General features: G+C 47.3%; 1 protein-coding gene across 2 annotated transcripts in view; it reads right to left on the reverse strand.

Annotated features, from left to right (window-relative positions):
- Positions 1-18,766, reverse strand: part of MATN2 (matrilin 2) — a 146,784-nt gene that overhangs the window by 122,163 nt on the left and 5,855 nt on the right. For both annotated transcript variants that reach the window (XM_084751308.1, XM_084751307.1), the window contains exon 2: positions 13,227-13,388. In XM_084751308.1, coding sequence (XP_084607434.1) covers positions 13,227-13,365 — 139 coding nt within the window. In that variant the 5' untranslated portion in view covers positions 13,366-13,388. The remainder of the gene's footprint in view (positions 1-13,226; positions 13,389-18,766) is intronic.

An 18,766-nucleotide genomic window follows, 5' to 3' on the forward strand; every position in this document is an offset into this window, starting at 1 on the left:
GTTTTTAAAGGAAACCACCGCTTACCAGAGGAGACCCAAAGATAAATACAAAAGTCAAATCAATGAATAGCTTTTAAAGAAAGTCAATAAGTTGTCAAGAGAATACCTGTACTGGCCAGCTCTGTGTCAATTGATGTAAGCTAGAGTCGTCAGAGAGGAAGGAGCCTCGGCTGAGGAAATGCCTCCATGAGATTCAGCTCTGAGGTATTTTCTCAACCAGTGATCAGTGTGAGAGGGCCCAGCCCATAGTGGGTGAGGCCATCCCTGGGCTGGTGGTCCTGGGGTCCATAAGAAAACAGGCAGAGCTAGCCATGTGGAGCAAGACAGTAAGCAGCACCTCTCCATGGCCGCTGCATCAGCTCCTGCCTCCAGGTTCCTGCCCTGTTTGAGTTCCTGTCTTGACTTCATTTGGTAATGAAAAACAATGTGGGACAGTCACAGAGGACAGCCACTAGGACACCTGCGTCCACCTGACATAGCCAACACAGGCTCACATGCCAAGCATAACTATGAGTGTGGCTCAACAAAAAAGAGCAAGAGTTGCCTAGAACAATGTGTGTGTGTGTGTGTGTGTGTGTGTGTGTGTGTGTGTGTGTGTGTGTGTGTGTGAGAGGGGGGGAGGGAGGGAGAGAGAGAGAGGGAGGGAAGGAGAGAGATTCAATCCTGTGGTTCTTGAGCTTCCACTTTGGAGAAGACATCACGGTACAATGACAAAACGTTGGGCACACCTGATTCTAGGTGCACACAGGTGAACAGGACCCCACGCCCACCCCATCTCTAAGATGTAAGGATTCTTTATCTTTCACTGGTCTAAGCTCAGCCCCGGCACTAAGGCTTCTTTACTGAATGGGTCAAATAGAAATGCACTGGCCCTGGTGTCAGAACTGAGGAATGAAGATCTGGGGATGGCCCTTCAGATGGAGCCCTCATGGTGCAACATGATTTGAAGGTCTCTGGACTCGCTCCCACGGCCTCTCATGGCACAAAATGCCCACACCACATGTGACCCATCATGCCTTCCCACAGGCCCCTCCTGGCTCTGCGCTCACACTACCCAAAGCCAACGTTTGTCTTGCTTCCCTCAGCCCCTCCTCAAGCCTCATCTCATCGTACCAGACCACCCTTTGACCTGTGAACGTAGTTGCTGGCTGTGGGGCTTGTGAGACCTTCTCCATCCTCCGAGCAGCCAAAATACACACACTGACTCCCTTTCATTTTTCCCTACCCACTTGGACGTATGGAAAGAAGACTTTGCTCAACTTGAAGTTCTCGTTTTTGGATTTAAAAAAAAAAACTTACTCAAATTGCTCCCCCACCCCCACCCCACCCCCCGCCCCCGCTTGGTTACATTAGAGCAGTTCCTATCTGCATCTCTGGGGTGGTGGCCGGACAGCTATGTGGACAGCTATGTGGACAGCTGCTTGGAAGGCTGGGCCTGCTTCAGGGACTCCAAGCTACAACTTGAAGTTAATACAGTACCACTGTGCCGAAGTCTGAATGTGCGTGGCCATGTCACATGCCATACACCACACCAGGTGAGTCAGAAAGAAAAAGCAAGCTATTCAAGGAACAAGTCAGAGGGTGACATACATTTCCTCTACAAACCAGGAAAGTGGGAGGCATAGTGACTTTCTAGAGGGTAAACGGAACCTTCTCACAATCTATATACTAAAATTCTAACCATACTTCAGGAGGTTAGCCATGCTGGAAACACCATCTTAGGTTATTAAGAGCTGGGTGTGGTAGCCACGCCTGTAACTCCAGCACTCAAACAGAAGTGGGAGGATTAAGAGTGCAGGATCAGGGCTGAATGTGGTGGCGCACCCCTTTAATCCCAGTGTTTGGGAGGCAGAGGCAGGTGGATCTCTGTGAGTTCAAGGCCAGCCTGGTCTACAAAGCAAGTCCAGGACAACCAGGGAAGAAATTTGGATAGAGAAAGGCACATGGATGGGACCATGTGAAGACACAGAGTGAGGCGGCCAGGTCAGAGAGCTCAGAGGAAAGCAGGCTCCCACCACCTTGACCTCAGACCTCCTGCCTTGGGAACTATGAGACAATGCATTTGTGGTGTTTTAAATCCCAAGGCTGTGGTCCACTCTTCTAGAGCTCCAACGAACCAACGCACCACTCAACTCTATATTATTTCTTGTCAAGAACACAGTAAATATTTATAAACAATTGTTGTTTGTGTGATGTTTAAAACAAACTCCTTTTGCATTTTTCATTAGTACTCATTAAATATTTAGGTATGATTTTAAAGAGTAAAGATGATAATCCTTATATAAACATTAAAAATAATATAAAGTATTTATTTTAAGAATGAAATTGTGAAGAAAAAAGAAGAATGAAATTGTGGTAGATGGGCAGCATAAATTGAAGCACCTGTTCAATTGATTATTTAAAAAAATGAGAGCACAAAGTTAGGAAGAGTAGGGAATGGGGAATGGTCTGAAGAAATTAAGGGGAGGAATGGGGGTAAATATAATCAAAATACATTGTATGAAATTCTCAAAAATATGAGTAAACTTTTTGAAAAATGAAATTATGACATTCACAGGAAAAGAGATAAAAATGGAGTTTTTTATCAATACCATGTTTTCCCTTGCATGTAATATATATATGCATATATATATGGTACGTGCATGAATGTGTATAGGATATGAAAGTAAAAAGGGGAGAGAGAAGGAAGAGATGGAGAGAGAGGGTGGGAGGGGGTGTTGGCTATTCACACCCACTCTGGCAGTGGGGGATGGGTGTACAGAGACCTCCCCTTGTAGGCCCCACCCCTGAAGACCTCCAGTTGCCAGGCTTCTCCCACAAACTACTCTGGCACTAGGCCTGAACCCCTAAGAGCACTTGAGTGGTCAGCTCCCGCCCCCACCCCTGAGGAGCTCCAGCAGCAAGGCCCCACCCCCCAGACTTCTCCAAGGGCCATAACAACTGTCGCCAGCCCCTTGAGGTGAGAGTGTGGCCAGGACCTGCCCTATAGAAAAAAAAAATCTCACCAGCTCTGACCTTGCCCCAAGGTCAGGCCACATAATCCCTCCAATCCCAGGCCACCCTAGAAAGCTGCACCAGCACCACTGGCACCACATCCTTATCACCCCAAACCCCACATCCCACATGCCTCACACACCCACCCCTTCACACACACACACCCTCACACACACACACCCTCACACACACCCTCACACACACCTCCTCACACACCCACACCCTGACACACACCCTCACACACACACCTCCTCACACACCCACACCCTCACACACACACCCTCACACACACACCTCCTCACACACCCACACCCTCACACACACCACCTCACACACCCACACCCTCACACACACCTCCTCACACACCCACACCCTCACACACACCACCTCACACACCCACACCCTCACACACACACACTCTCTCACACACACATACCCTCACACACACACACCCTCACATACACACCCCCTCACACACCCAGTCCCTCACACACACACACCCTCACACACACACACACACCCTCACATACACACCTCCTCACACACACACACCCTCACACACACACACCCTCACACATATACCCTCACATACACACCCCCTCACACACCCAGCCCCTCACACACACACACACCCTCACACACACACCTCCTCACACACACACACCCTCACACACACACCCTCACACACCCAGCCCCTCACACACCCACCAAGAAACCCTGTATAAACCCTGGCTTCTGCTCAGTTCTCTGTTGCTTCTCTCCTAGCAGAGGCAGCCACCCACCTGGGTTTTTCCCTCCCAATAAATCTCTTGTGTGAGGTTAGTTGTGCAGTACTTTGTGGTATCCCGTGGCTCCCGACTGCCAGGGTACCTTTCCTGTCTGAGCTGCAACACTTACAGGGGACAAAGGAGAGAGTAATGACACAGAGTTGTTATGAGAGCAGGAGGGAGAGAAAAAGGAACGGCGGGAATGAATGAGCCACTGGGGGCGAAGCCAAAATTTCATTAAAAATAAAACAAATTTTAACAAAAATTTTTAATATTTTCTTTTTACTATTATTTTTATTATTATTCAGATTACGTCCCAATTCTTACCCCTTCATTTGTATCTTCCTATTCCAACCCTCCCTCCTTCTTTCATCCTATTCCCCTCCCCTAGACCTCTGACAGAAGGGGACCTCTTCCCCCACCATCTGACCACAGACTATCAGGGCTCATCCAGATAGCCTGCTTCCTCTTCCTCTGTGTGCCAGGCCTCCCCACCAAGGGGAAGTGATCAAATTGGGGGCACTAGAGTTCATGTCAGAGGCAGTCCCTGCTCTCCCCACAACTGTGGAGAACGAGCTCTCCACTGGCTGGATCTGGACAGGGGCTCTAGGTTTGCTGCATGCGTTGTCCTTGGTTGGTACAACAGTTTGTGCAGGCCCACAAAGCATCTTGCCAAATCTGCAAGTGACCCTGACTTGCTATATTGAGGAGTAAAAGAGCTAAAAATTAAAGAAAGGGAGGGAGGGAAGGAGGGAGGGAGGGAGGGAAAAAACAACAAGCCTGAGCAAAGAAAAAAGCAGCTAGATCTTAGAAATGAGCATGGTGATGCACTCCCGTTATGTCACCACTGGAGAGGCTGAGATGAACAGTGAAACCCTCTATGGAAAACAACAGTAGACAAGGGACTGTGGAGATGCTTGCTGAGGAAGAGCTTCTTCTGTGCGATCAGGAGGACCTGCGTTTGGGCCCCCGGCAAGAAGGGCTGCATCCACACCTGTGACCCAGCGCTGTGGAGAGAGGACGGGGATGAGGCAACACAGCCAAAGGCCACACAGAGCTGCTGTTTGATCCAGCGACAGAGCCTGTGCTGGCTAGCCTGGTCAACTTTATACAAGCCGGAGCCATCTGAGAGCAGGAAACCTCAACAGCACTACGCCTCCATGAGGTCAGGCTATAGGCGAGCCCCTTCTTTTTTTTTTGGTTTTTCGAGACAGGGTTTCTCTGTGTAGCCTTGGCTGTCCTGGACTCACTTTGTAGACCAGGCTGGCCTCGAACTCACAGCAATCCGCCTGCCTCTGCCTCCCGAGTGCTGGGATTAAAGGCATGCGCCACCACGCCTGGCGCAAGCCCCTTCTTAATTAGTCATTAATGTGGTTAGGGCCCAGCCTATTGTTGGTAACCCTGGACAAGTGATCCTGGGGTGCTTTTAGTTCCTGCCCTACTGTTTTTGATGATGAACTGTGATGTGGAAATGTGAGTTGAAATAAACCCTTTCCTCCTCAAGTTGCTTTTGGTCACGATATTTTATCACTAAGACAGATCTTGTCTCAAAAAGTGAGGTGGAGGGTGATTGAGAAAACCACCAAACATTGAACACACACACACACACACACACACACACACACACACACGAGCACACATACACAAGTACACACACACATACATGCACACACACACACACACACGAGCACACACACACACACACACACACACGAGCACACATACACACGCACACATGCGCACATACTCATACACAAATGGATTGAAAAGCCAGGCGGTAGTGGCACACACCTTTAATCCCAGCACTCAGGAGGCAGAGGCAGGTGGATCTCTGTGAGTTCAAGGCCAGCCTGGTCTACAAAGGGAGCCCAGGACAGACAAGGCTACACAGAGAAACCCTGTCTCGAAAAAACAAAAAACAAAAAAACAAAACAAGAACACAAATGGATTGAAAAGAAAATGTGCTGCCTTCATAGAGACCCCCAATGACTTTCCAAGCTTCAGATCCCTAGGACTTTCGGCTATTTTCTGTATTGCCTGGCCCAGCGGCCTCTTTCCAGACTCCCTTTGCCAAGCTGGGAGTTTGTTTACTCCTTCCTAGGATGCACCATGTGCCTGTGGGATCCCAGACTCATTGCTGAGCTGCTGATACAACAGCAAACTCACAAAGCAGGGACTTGCTCTGCAGGCAAATGGACCGGATGAGGCTGTGGGAATGCAGTCCCGGCTTTAAATCCCGACCCAGTGTAGGAATGTTGCTCCTGAGAACTAAAAGGTGAGCGCAATTCAAGTAGATAAAACAGAGGGGAGTATCTAGGGTTATAGGTAAGGGTTTGGGTAGAGGAAACAAACACCAAATTCTACCTCTGTCCACTGGGTAGTTGTTCAGAGCTTTATTGAAATACCTAAGTTCTCAAAGGCTCAACTCCACCCGAAGAATGGGGCTAACCTCCCTGAGCTGAGCGGTGTGGACTGCCCCAGCCCAGCGCCAGGCTCACCTCACTGAGCTGAGCGGTGTGGACTGCCCCAGCCCAGCGCCAGGCTCACCTCCCTGAGCTGAGCGGTGTGGACTGCCCCAGCACAGCGCCAGGCAGCAATAGACGCAAAGGAGAAATAACAGTAACAAATAAAACAACCAAACAGCCTCACACTGTTATTGTCATCATCCTTATCAGCTAAGAAGACCAGGGGCATGATTGAAATAGGAGACTAGAGGACCCATTGAGGGGACCCCACCCCACCTGTTCTCTGCGGCACATCCACAGGTCAGCTGGGCTGTACCCACAGCTCTATGCAGCTTTTGGGAATCAAGGAAGGCAACAAGAGAAGAAGAGATAAGAGGAGATTTTTTTTTAAGACTATAAAAAAGGGAGGATCCAAAAAACGATTTTAATAGGGAACAGAAGGAAAGACGCAGTCTGCAGAGGAGGGGAAACCAGCTTATCTGTTGGCGAGGAAAAGTTTTAAATCTGTAGCTTGTCGAAAACCAGATTCGGCACTTTCTGGAGTTCTCCAAGAATTAATCACAAGATAAGAGAGAGGAATTCATCTCATACAGTTTATTAAAAAATGAGTAATAACAGAAGCTGGTTTATATGTTAATCAGGCATGAAAAATGAATTTCATAAAGAAGAGCATCCCTGTACCGAGAAGCAGCAATGAGTCCTTCTGTCAAGTCCACAACTCCACGGATTCGACTGAATGTGCACAGTGAGTGGGCATAGAAAGAACAGGGGAGCACTGTACTGCAAAAGCCTTTTCTATATTTAAAACAATCTTATAAACCCCATACATCAACCTTCATTTTCATGATCAGTTCTAATGATAAAGATCCAGCCAAGTGGGTCCTGCAGAGACCCCATGTGACTTGCTGCGCTGGAAGAGGCTGGCTCCCCACACAGGCGTGGGCTCTACCTTTGCCAACTCCTCCCTGGGTAGGAAAATGCTAGCAGCTTATTTTTGAACTTCCAGAGGGGTGGACCCAGCCTGAAGTTAGTTAATTCTCCAGCTGCAATTTTCCCTGCAGATGTTATTTGTCTCAAGTCCTCTTCCTGGCTCACACAGCACAGCATCGCCCGGTGCCTTCCCCATTTCCACGCCATCTTGGAGGCTGCTCTTCAGGGATGGTTATTTTACTGAGGTCCTCAGAAATACTGCTGTTCAGCTTGCAAAACCGACTAAGAGAGAGCTGCTGGGAGTGGGGCTAAATTACCTGTGCTCCAAAAAGCCTTCCAAGGGCTCCTGATGTGCCTGGTCCCTTTGCCCCATCCTCCGTACCCCTAAACTTCTTTCCCAACTCTTCCTACCCCGAACTTCCATCTTAGCTTCCAAATTGTGGTAGTTCTTACCTGATGAGAGTGAGAGAGAGCAGAGGATTGCATTTGGCATCCCATAGAGGGATGTGGAAAGAAATTGCGACATTGCATCTCCTAGAGAAAACCTGAGGACTCACTGACCTTCTCTTCCTTCTGGAGAGGAACAAAGTCTCAGAGAAGAAAAACATTTGCCTAAGAATGAATTAGTCAAATCAAGACTGAAATTGGGGCTTAGCTGAGATGGCTCAGCAATTAAGATGCTTGAGGCACACACGTGGGGATCTGAATGCAGGTTCTCAGCGGTGTGTGCGGGTCTGTAACCCAAGTACCATGGGAGCAGGGAGAGGAAGATCACTAGAATACACACACACACACACACACACACACACACACACACACACACACATGTGCACGAGACAGAGGAATTTGGGGAAAGGAAGAGAAAGGGGGAGAAAGGGAGGAAGGGGACAGACAGAGAGGAAGGGAGGGAGGGGGTGGCGAGAAAGAGAGAGAGAAACTCAAACTGGAATCAGCGGGGATGTGGCTCAGTGTCCAGGGTTTGATTCCCCACCAGCACTAGAGAAATGAGTGAATAAACTAATGAATAAGCAAATAAATAAGTATTGATCCAAGGGACAAAGTGAGCCATCAGACACGGCAAAACCAGTGCCGAGGCTGGAGGTGGGTGGGAGCTCAGCCGGGCCTGTGGTGGCTGCACAGGAAGATGTCTCACGGCCTCCATGAAAACTCTCATGCCAGGCTTCGCCACCATGTCCTGGCATAGCGCACACCTGGCTTTGCTGACTCACCTTTCTCTGCTCTGTGTACATGTACCGCAAAGCCATGCATCCCTTTCATAAGGTGAGACGCATGGCAAGACTCACCTAGCAGTGTTTACCCCCACAGATTAAATAAAAATGTGTCTACTGTCTCAGGGGCTCAAATCAACCGCCCTCCCTGGGCTGCGATCAGTGCACGGTACTCAACCCTCTCTCCAAGGGAGGCACAGTCTGGTGGGAAGCATTCAGCAAGTACAAAAATAACTGGAATGCTGATCTCTCTGGGGTAGGAACTACCGCTAGCCCGTAGGCTACAAGGCAGACAGGGTGGATACCTTGGCAGGGACCCACAGGGTGTGTGGTCTGCTGAAGGTGGCTCTTGACTGGAAGAAGGAGGAACTGGCATTTGACTGTCAAGTCACATCTGACAATGGGTGTCTTGTTTGTTGGTTGGTTTTGGTTTTGGAGTTTTGGATTTTGGAGACAGGGTTTCTCTGTGTAGTCTTGGCTGTCCTGGGACTTGCTCTGTAGACGAGGCTGGCCTTGAACTCAGAGATCCACTTGCCTCGGCCTCCCTTGGGATTTCTATTGCTGCCATAAAACACCAAGACCAAAAATCAAGTTGAGGGGAAAAGGCTTTATTTGGCTTACACTTCTAGATTGCTGTTCATCACTGTTTGTTTGGTTTGGTTTTGTTTGGTTTGGTTTTTTTGAGACAATGTTTTTCTTTGTAGTCTTGGCTGTCCTAGACTCACTTTGTAGACCAGGCTGGCCTCGAACTCACAGAGATCTGCCTGCCTCTGCCTCCCGAGTGCTAGGATTACAGACGTGTGCCACTGTAGTTTACATCAACATAGTATGGATTTATTATTGATTCTTATTAACCAATATTTTTTTAAGTTTTACTTTAGTTCCTGGTACAGTAACTCATGATTATTTGTAGTCCACATGGAAGCTCTTTGAGGGTCTCAGTTTGTTCTTGAGTGTATGAGAAAGATCTCTAAAATCAAAAAGCTGGAGAGAACGTGCTCAGCTGACAGCCTGGCTAATCTGGAGACGCCTACATGGTTGAACACCGAGTCTACCAAATTATTGATCTTTCTATAAGCCCATCCCACCACCTCACTGCACATTCTTAATGGAGGCTATTGATCTTAGGCTCACCACACTATATCTCATGTCAGTCACAAGGTAGAAAGCCCAGGAAGATGAGTAAGAAAAAGAAAAGCCCATGTGGATAGAAGAGTGAATGGCCTACAAACACTAATTGGAGAAATGGGTAGGTACATGCATTTTGGTGATGGCATACACACACACACACACACACACACACACACACACACACACATTTATGTGTGCGTAGATACACGCATGTACATGTGTATGTAGACCAGAGGTCAACATTGGATGTTGCTTCTCATGATTCCATCCACTTTGTTCCTTTGAGACAGTCTTTTACTTGCCTGAGGCTGGCCAAGTCAGTTCGTAGGCTAGCCCCTGAGCACTATGGACCCTCTTGTCTCCACGTCCCCAGTACAAAGGAGGTTGAACGATAACTGTGAAACTAGGCAGCAAACACTGCAACTCTGGCCAGGGTTCTGGAACGCAGCCTGCGTTGGGCGTCGCTCCACCCGGTTCTCTTCAGAGTGCTGTCCAAAGCAGACTGAGTTCCAGAACCTTGGCCAGAGTTGCAGTGTTTGCCTTCTAGTTTCACGGCCATCCTTCCACCCCCACTGTGAGCAAAGCCGCCTTTCTGCACTTAACTTTCCCTTGCTTGCTTACAGGTTCAGAAGGCGAGTCATCGTCATGGTGGGGAGCACACATAGACAGGACGGCACTGGAGTAGTAGCTGAGAGCGCACAGCTGATCCCCACGTGAACGGCAGAGAAAGAGAGTTAATGGGGAATGACAAGGGCCTTTGAAAAGCCAAACCCCACTGTGCTGGGTGGCACACTGCCTTTAATCCCAGCCCTCAGGAGCCAGAGAAAGTTCCAGGACAGCCAGGGGCTCTTACAAAGAGAAACCCTGTCTCAAAACCATGCCTCCCCATCAGAAAAGCCCAACCCCCAGTGACACACTTCCTCCAACAAGGACACACCTCCCAGTCCTTCTAATTCTTCTCAAACAATCACCACATGGGGACTAAGCATGCAAATTTATAAGCCTTTTGTGGCCAATCTTATTCTAACCATCACAGGGGGATGGGTGCCTTTGGCAAAATGGGTATGTACCTCCTGTCTCAGAAGTTTGAGAGTCACCAATTCAGAGACTGGTGAGAGTGTTGGCGGGGGGTGGGGGTGGGTGGGGGGGACGGGACGACAGAAAAACAGAGACCTGGAGCCAAGAGAAGAAAAGAGAAGGCATAAGCTTTTCCAGCTGAGCCAGAGATAGCTCATCCCCAACCCAGCCTTATCAAAAACTCACTGTGGGGCTGCAGACATGGCTCCATGATGGAGTGCTTCCCCAGGATGTGAGAGGCCCTGGGTTCCAACACCAACATCACGAAAAAGGTAAAGTAAACCCAACCACACAGTCACAGATGATGATGGTGATGATGTCAGAAGCATGAATAATAAGAATCAGTTATTTGTATATATTCAAATACATATGTTTATCATATAAATATCCTTAAATTCTTTTAACTTTTTTTGTTTGTTTGTTTTTGTTTTTCAAAATAGAGTTTATCTCTGTAGGTTTGGTTGTCCTGGAACTCTCTGTAGATCAGGATGGCCTTGAACTCAGAGATCCGCCTGCCTCTGCCTCCAGAGTGCTGGCATTAAAGGTGTGCATCACTACTACTGCCCAGCTCTTTTAAAAACAATTTTATGAAGTCTTGCATTTATGACACTACGAACCAGGGACTCTCAGGAGACTAAACACAGGGTTACTGTTTGGCCAATCAAAACAGGTTCTGCCCTGTTCTTAGGTCCTTTGGTCCCTGGCTGTAATTTGTGGTCCTCAGGTATCTATCTGAAAGGCCCATGTTTTAACAGCAGCCTGCAAGTTACAAAGGTAAAGTGGTTTCAGAGATCACCATTCCTGGTTGTGCCAGAGCCAACATCTACTGTATACTTAGAATTTACAGAAATTGCAGCATTAACTCCCCTGAAAATGTTCCAAAGCCAACATTTCTGCTTCCATTTTACAGACGAGGGAACAGAGTGTCAGAGAGGTCACCCAGTAGGAAACAGCAACAGGACTTGAATCCAGACGTGTGCCAAAATACCGGCTTGCTGCCCTGGCCAGCCTGCTTGTCCACCAGACACTCTGTCACGTTCTGTGTGTTTCATGGCGTTTTCCTTCTGGAGGAAACACATTCCCTAGACGGAAATGACTGAGGGCTGCCATTGTCCATTGCCCGTGCCTGGATGCAGCCCCACCTCTCCGTCACGCCTGCTTCCCTGTAGCACCATACGCTGGAATATGGACAGATTCATCCAGACATGTTTAATAGATTTTTTTTTCTTATAACACCCTGTCTAGGCAAGTCCAGCAAGGATATTTTCAGAAGGAAACTCTCTGCCCTGTGCATTAGAACAGTCATAAGCCCACATTAACTCACGGCTTTAAAATAGAAGAAGCTTATTTTTTCCATGTTTTTAAATTTTTTATTTAATTAATTTATTCCAATTACAACTCAATTGTTATCCTATCACTTGTATCCTCCTGTTCCTCCCTTCCCCCCCCCCCCACCACCACCTTTCACCCTATTCTCCTCCCCTAGGTCTGTGACAGAAGGGGACCTCCTCCCCCACCATATGGTCACAGCCTATCAAGTCTCATCTTGGTAGCCTTCCTATTCTTTCTCTGAGTGCCACCAGGCCTCCCCACCAAGGGGAAGTGGTCAAATATGGGACACCAGAGTTCATGTCAGAGTCAGTCCCCGCTCTCCACACAACTGTGGAGAATGTCCTGTCCATTGGCTAGATCTGAGGGGTTCAATGTTTCCTGCACGTATTGTCCTTGGTTGGTGCAGTAGTTTAAGCAGACACCCCCTGAGTCCAGATCCGCCTGTCATGATGTTTGTCTTGTAGGTTTCTAGGACCCTCTGGATCCTTCTATTTCCCCATTCTCCCATACTTCTCTCACCTAGAGTCCCACTAGGAAGTCCTCTCATCTATCCCAGTCTCCTGGTAAGTGGAGACTTTCATGGGACATACCTGTTGGGCTAGTGTCCTATTATAAGTGAGTATATACCATGTGAGTCTTTCTGCTTCTGGGTTAACTCACTCAGGATGATCATTTCTAGTTCCATCCATTTGCCTGATAATGGCGTACTATAAATGTACCACAGTTTCTTTATCCATTCTTCAACTGAGGGACATTCAGGTTGTTTCCAGATTCTGGCTATTACGAATAAGGCTGCTATGAACATGGTCGAGCATATGTCCTTGTTGTAATGGGGCTCAGAATTAAACAGAGAATTCTCAACAGAGGATTATCAAATGGCTAAGAAACACTTAAAGAAATGCTCAATATCCTTAGTCATCAGATCAAAACGACTCTGAGATTCCATCTTACCCATCAGAATGGCTAAGATCAAAAGCTCAAGTGACAGCACATGCTGGTGAGGATGTGGATAAAGGGGAACACTCCTGCATTGCTGGTGGGAATGCAAACTTGCACAACCACTTTGGAAACCAAATTGGCATTTTCTCAGAAAACTGGCAATAGGGCAGCTACTCCTCTCCTAAGAAGCTTATTTTTCATATGAAATCCTGGATGCTTTGTATCCACAGTCGAGATGCGCCAGTTTCCAATGGGATTCCCTGTGTCCCCAGCACAACCAGCACAGGACACAGAGGCAGGAGCCTCCCCAGCCCCTCCCCCACCCACACCACTTCCTGCTGCTGCAGGCACCCCTCACTCACCCAGCATTGCAGTCTGGGGGTTCATCCGGACAAGGCGGCCTCTGGAGGAGAACCTGGCTTGGGGGCGTTCTCTGGCTCCAGCTGTGAGGATGAGTAGCTGTCCAAGCATCAGCAAGCACCCCAGCAACATCTTCTCCATCTTCAAGAGGAACAGGGGTGCAGCTGTAACGCAACACAGGAAAGGCAAGTGAGATTTCTGGGTGTCCCTGACATCAGGGTGCCACAGTCCTACTGTCCTGATTTTTCAGGTCCCAATCATGCCACTCGTTTGGTTTTGCTCTTTCCAAACTCGAGGGTGCCATGTTGGCTGGCCAGGTCCTCTAGAGCACCCTTGAGACATCAGGGGCCATAGGAAAGTCCACTATTGCTTCTGTCACCAATCTATCTTGAAGGTTTTTATCAGTTTAATTTATTATCAATTAATCATAGGCATATTCTACATTTTAGAAAAAAATCCTAGAAGTCCAGGTACTAATGGTCTTTCTGCCCATCAATAGGAAAATTGTACAAATTGATAGACATGAGTATCCCTAGAAATCAATGTGGCGCTGACATGGGTGGTATGACAGCGCTGGCTGTGCCCCACCCCCACCCCCCAGCCTCCCACTTCCTTTTTATTTTGACAGAGTATTGTCATGTAGCCCAGGTTGGTCTTGAACTTACCATCTTCCTGCCTAAGCTTGCGTTCGACCACACCACACCTGTGTCCATTCACTAAGCGGGATCATGATGCAGTGACTGAGGCTGGGACACTGCTAGGCTGGGTGCCCAGGCCAGTCACATCTAAGGGCTTTCCTTGGGTTAACTCATCCACTTAGCTAACATTCTTCCTATATTCCCAAAGGCTCAGTGAAGTAAACTACTGGCTTGCCAGAGGTCACATATAGCATCAGTTAGCAGAAAACCACCCCGGCCCCGTGTCAGGTCCCCCAGGTGTCCATTCACGAAAGGCCATGGCCTTTAACTGAACCAGGCAGGAAGAAGGCAGGGCGGAGGCAAGGACCAGTTTCAGGAATTAAAACAAACGAGCAACCCCCAAACCACTGCTCAGCAAATGGCTTTTAGGAGCTGACCTGCTGATGAACTCAAGCCTGTCGAATCCTGAGACTTTTTACCAAGCATCAGAAGTGTGTTACAAACAGGCAATGGTTACTCGGCACCTACCACGTACCAGGCACTGCACCAAAGGCTTTGAAAATACTGTGATTGAATTCTTACAGTAAATGCAAACAAGTACTTCGCCTAAAGTCATGTGGCTCATCAGGGATTCTTTCGTTATAGATAACTCTCGTCCATTTTTCCCCATTTAAATAGTTTACAGTCCTCTAATTGGACTGGCAACATCTTATAGCTTTAGCTCCCAGATTCCTTCCAAAGAGAAAAAGGAAGAGAACTTAGACTATCTTGCCTTTTTCTTTTCTTTTTTAAAAATTATTTTATTGTATGTTCATGGGTGGCTTGCCACCCACAGTCCCACAGTGGTGGTGCATGCCTTTAATCCCAGCACCCAGGAGACAGAGGCAGGCAGGTCTCTGTGAGTTCAAGACTAGGCTGGTCTACACAGTGAGTTCAAGATAGCCAAGGCTACACAAAGAAACCCTGTCTCGAAAAACAAAAAACCAAAAGCCAAAAAAGAAAAAAAAGAAAAAAAAAAGAGAAAAAAGAAAAAAGACCTCAAAACACACACACACACACACAAAATCATAAACACAATCACAGACAGAATTGAAATTTTATGATTATCTTGTTGTATGTATGTTGTATGTTATATATATGTATGTATGTATGTATGTTGTATGTATTTATGGGGTAGCATAATAACAATCTGATACATAATCTACAACAAAATTAGCATACTAGGGATTTGTACCTCCTTAAACTATTTTATAATAACTTGTTGCTATAATTTCATCATTCCCGCTCCCCTTTCCTCTCTCCAATCTTCTCCCACGCAACGCCTTTGCTCTCGGTCAAATTCACGGCCTCTTTTCTTTAATTGAAATACAACTCATCCAGTCTGTATGTTATCTGTATGTACATGATCTGGGGGATGACCCACTTGGTATCGGTGTGTGTGTGTGTGTGTGTGTGTGTGTGTGTGTGTGTGTGTGTTACAAGTGCTGCACTCATTTGTGCTGGTCTACAAGAAGTCATAAATTCATCAACATTAAGCATCTTCCTCCCTGTCCTCAATCCAGATCCCTCACTGAATCTGAAGGGGGTTGTTAAGGCTGCAGTACCCTCCTGTCTCTGACTCCCAGTGCTGAGATTGCAGACGCTCGGGTTAGGGTTAGGGTTAGGGTTAGGGTTAGGGTTAGGGTTAGGGTTAGGGTTAGGGTTAGGGTTAGGGTTAGGGTTAGGGTTAGGGTTAGGGTTAGGGTTAGGTTTAACGTTAGGGTTAGGGTTAGGGTTAGGGTTAGGGTTAGGGTTAGGTTTAACGTTAGGGTTAGGGTTAGGGTTAGGGTTAGGGTTAGGGTTAGGGTTAGGGTTAGCGTTAGGGTTAGGGTTAGCGTTAGGGTTAGGGTTAGGTTTAGCGTTAGGGTTAGGGTTAGGGTTAGCGTTAGCGTTAGGGTTAGGGTTAGGGTTAGCGTTAGGGTTAGGGTTAGGGTTAGGGTCAGGCTTTATTCGTATTCTGAGGATCTGAGCTCAGGTCTTCAAGATTGCTCAGCAGACACATGACCCTCTGAGCCATCTCCCTGTCTCCTGACTTACTATATATAATAGTATATTATCCTTATTTCCACACTGAAAAAAGTTTTCTTACTCAGAATTATCCATTGTGTTCTCAATGCTGCTTAACATGTCTGCACTTATGTTAAACAGTTAGAAAACTAAGTAGTGAACATTTATCATTTCCCCAAAATAGACCACACTGCGTTGTAAATGTGTTCAACTAATTTTTTTTTTAAAGTTTTTGTTGGCTCTTTGTGAACTTTGCATCATGTACCCCAATCCCACTCATCTCCCTCTCCCCTCAAACCCACCCCACACCCCTGCAATCTCAACACGCCCCCAACAGAGAAAAAAATCTTGTTGAGAAAGCAAGCGAGTCCCACAGTATATCGTTTTGTTCATCCTTCCTTGCTTACAAATGTTCACTGCAGTGACTTGTTGGTCTGGTAGAGGCCTCTGATGTTGTTTTAAAAGAATGAAAAGTCCCAGTCATTCAATGTTACTAATAAGACTCAGGAGCCAGGTGCTCGGGTGAAAACTTGCTAGCTCAGATAGGCAGAGAAAGCACCCAGCTGACCTTCCTGCTCAGCTCATGTCTGAAAGAAAAAAGCCCAAAAAGCTCACTAGCTCAGCTGACAGCCCAGAAGGAAAAGGCCAATAAAAAAAAAAAAACAAAAACAAAATAACAATAACAAAAACAACAACCCAAGGGCAAAGGCTTGCTAGCTCCAAGCTTTAAAAGCCGCCTTTTTTTCCTTCACGCTACTATTTAATCCCTGTCAGCTGGCTTCTTGCTCTGCCTCTTGACCTACAGAAAGTTCTTGGAATAAAGGTGTGTGTTAGGGCTCAACCACACCAAAAGACAGGTTTTTACAGTTTAAAGTCTCAGAGTTCACAATGAGGTCAAGTATCCTGCAACACGCTGGCTTCTGCTACACTGTCAATACTGGAACCTCACTGGGACTTTTGCCCTGTGTCATGGAGATCCTTAGTTTTGGATCCATAGGACCAGGCCCTTCCTGTGCTTAAGCAGTTCATCGATGGGGTAGATGTTGGGGGTGGGCCAATTCAAAGCCCTGGATCTGGGCATGAGAGGTATCTGCTCAGCCCACCAGCTCTCCCGCTGTCTTACCCTAGGGGCCGGCACCAGCAAAACCCACAACCACTGCCAGCTCTACCCTAATGCCTAGACCAGGTACAGAGCCTGCTCTCCAGTGTGCCACAGCAGGTGAGGGGCAGGGGCAGCTCTCCTGCTCTCATGACCAACCCAGGCCAGTTCTGGCACCTGTGGTAGGTGGCAGGGAGGAAGGGTGGTGAAGGGCATCTCTCCCTAGCCCACAGTGGTGAAAAGCAGACAAGGTGTAGGGCCAGCTCTCCCATGTTCACAACCTAGGAGCCGGCTTACCTGGGCCCCACGATCAGGGTTAGCTCTACTGTGTTGCCCAGGTGAGGGTACTTAAAGAGTGCTTAAAGAGATTTTAAAGAGTGTTTTCATTTTCAAGCCACTATCACCAAGAAAAAGGTGCTGAAGAGGAGGAAAGGATAGAAAGTTAACTGGGTAGGTTACTTGCCTCTCTTTGCCTCAGCCTCCTCATCTTTAAACTGAGATAACAATAGACACTGATGTATAAATTAAACTAGTTTGCACACATATGTACACACACACACACACATACCTGGAACATGGTACATTGGGTATGCATTTGGAAAGTCATAATGGAACCCACTACTATACATAACTAATACATGCCCATTAAAATATAAAAGATAATATATAAATGCATAATAATGGTAATATTAATACCCAACAGTATGAACTTTTTACATACCAATAAGCTGATGCATGTCCTCAGGCCAATGGTGCCTTTTTGGTTTGGCATTTACAGCTGTTGGTTGGCATCTGAGTGGAAAATGAGGCAGCTTTTGAGGGCAGCCCTTTCCACCCTGGGCAAATGAGGAGAACTTTTGTTTGAGAAGTAGAGGTTCATTCATTCTGAGCAGCCTCCAGTAAAGCATCAGGGGGCACAGAAAGAATATTTTGAAATAATCCAAGCGCTTTGACTTTTGTTTTAGCCGTTTTTCTCCTTTCCATGAGACAATGAGTTCTTTCATGTAGCTTTACCAAGGGGCTGGGGCAGAGAAAGGACACTGCCCGAACAGCTAGGCGGCTTCTTCTTCTTCTTCTTCTTCTTCTTCTTCTTCTTCTTCTTCTTCTTCTTCTTCTTCTTCTTCTCCCCCCCCCTCTCAAGATTTATTTATTATTTATACAGTATTCTGCCCACATGTATGCCTGCCTACCACAAGAAGGTACCAGATCTCATTACAGGTGGTTGTGAGCCACCATGTGGTTGCTGGGAATCGAACTCGGGACCTTCAGAAGAACAGATGGTGCTCTTAACCTCTGAGCCATCTCTCCAGCCCAAGCTAGGCGTCTTCTAAGCATTGTCATTCTGACTCACCAGGCAAGGAGGACCCCTCCAGCTCAAGACCCACACAGATAAGCAGACCATGCTGAGAATGAACCTCAGAGGCAGACCCCTCCCATCCTTCCACTTATTGTCAGAACTGCCATCTCCTGCATGGCCAGCAAATGGGATGCCAACGTGTGCTAGGACATAAAGACACCTGCGGTACTTTAGACTCTTGACTATTATTGGGTTGACATGACATGACTATCTGTGACTTCCAACCAGAGGTGAAGATTTGCTGCTAACTCAGCTTGTCCAGACAGGAGCCCATCTTCTCCCACTCAAGCCCTTTCATGGTCAAGATTACCCCTTGGCTTAGCTGTCCACACCTAGACCTAAACTGCAAACCAGTTTCCACCTGTCCTCTGCATCCTGACTGCATTCAGGAACACACAGGTG

The sequence above is a fragment of the Acomys minous genome (assembly GCF_964271855.1).
Source record: "Acomys minous genome assembly, chromosome: 12".
Lineage (NCBI taxonomy): Eukaryota > Metazoa > Chordata > Mammalia > Rodentia > Muridae > Acomys > Acomys minous.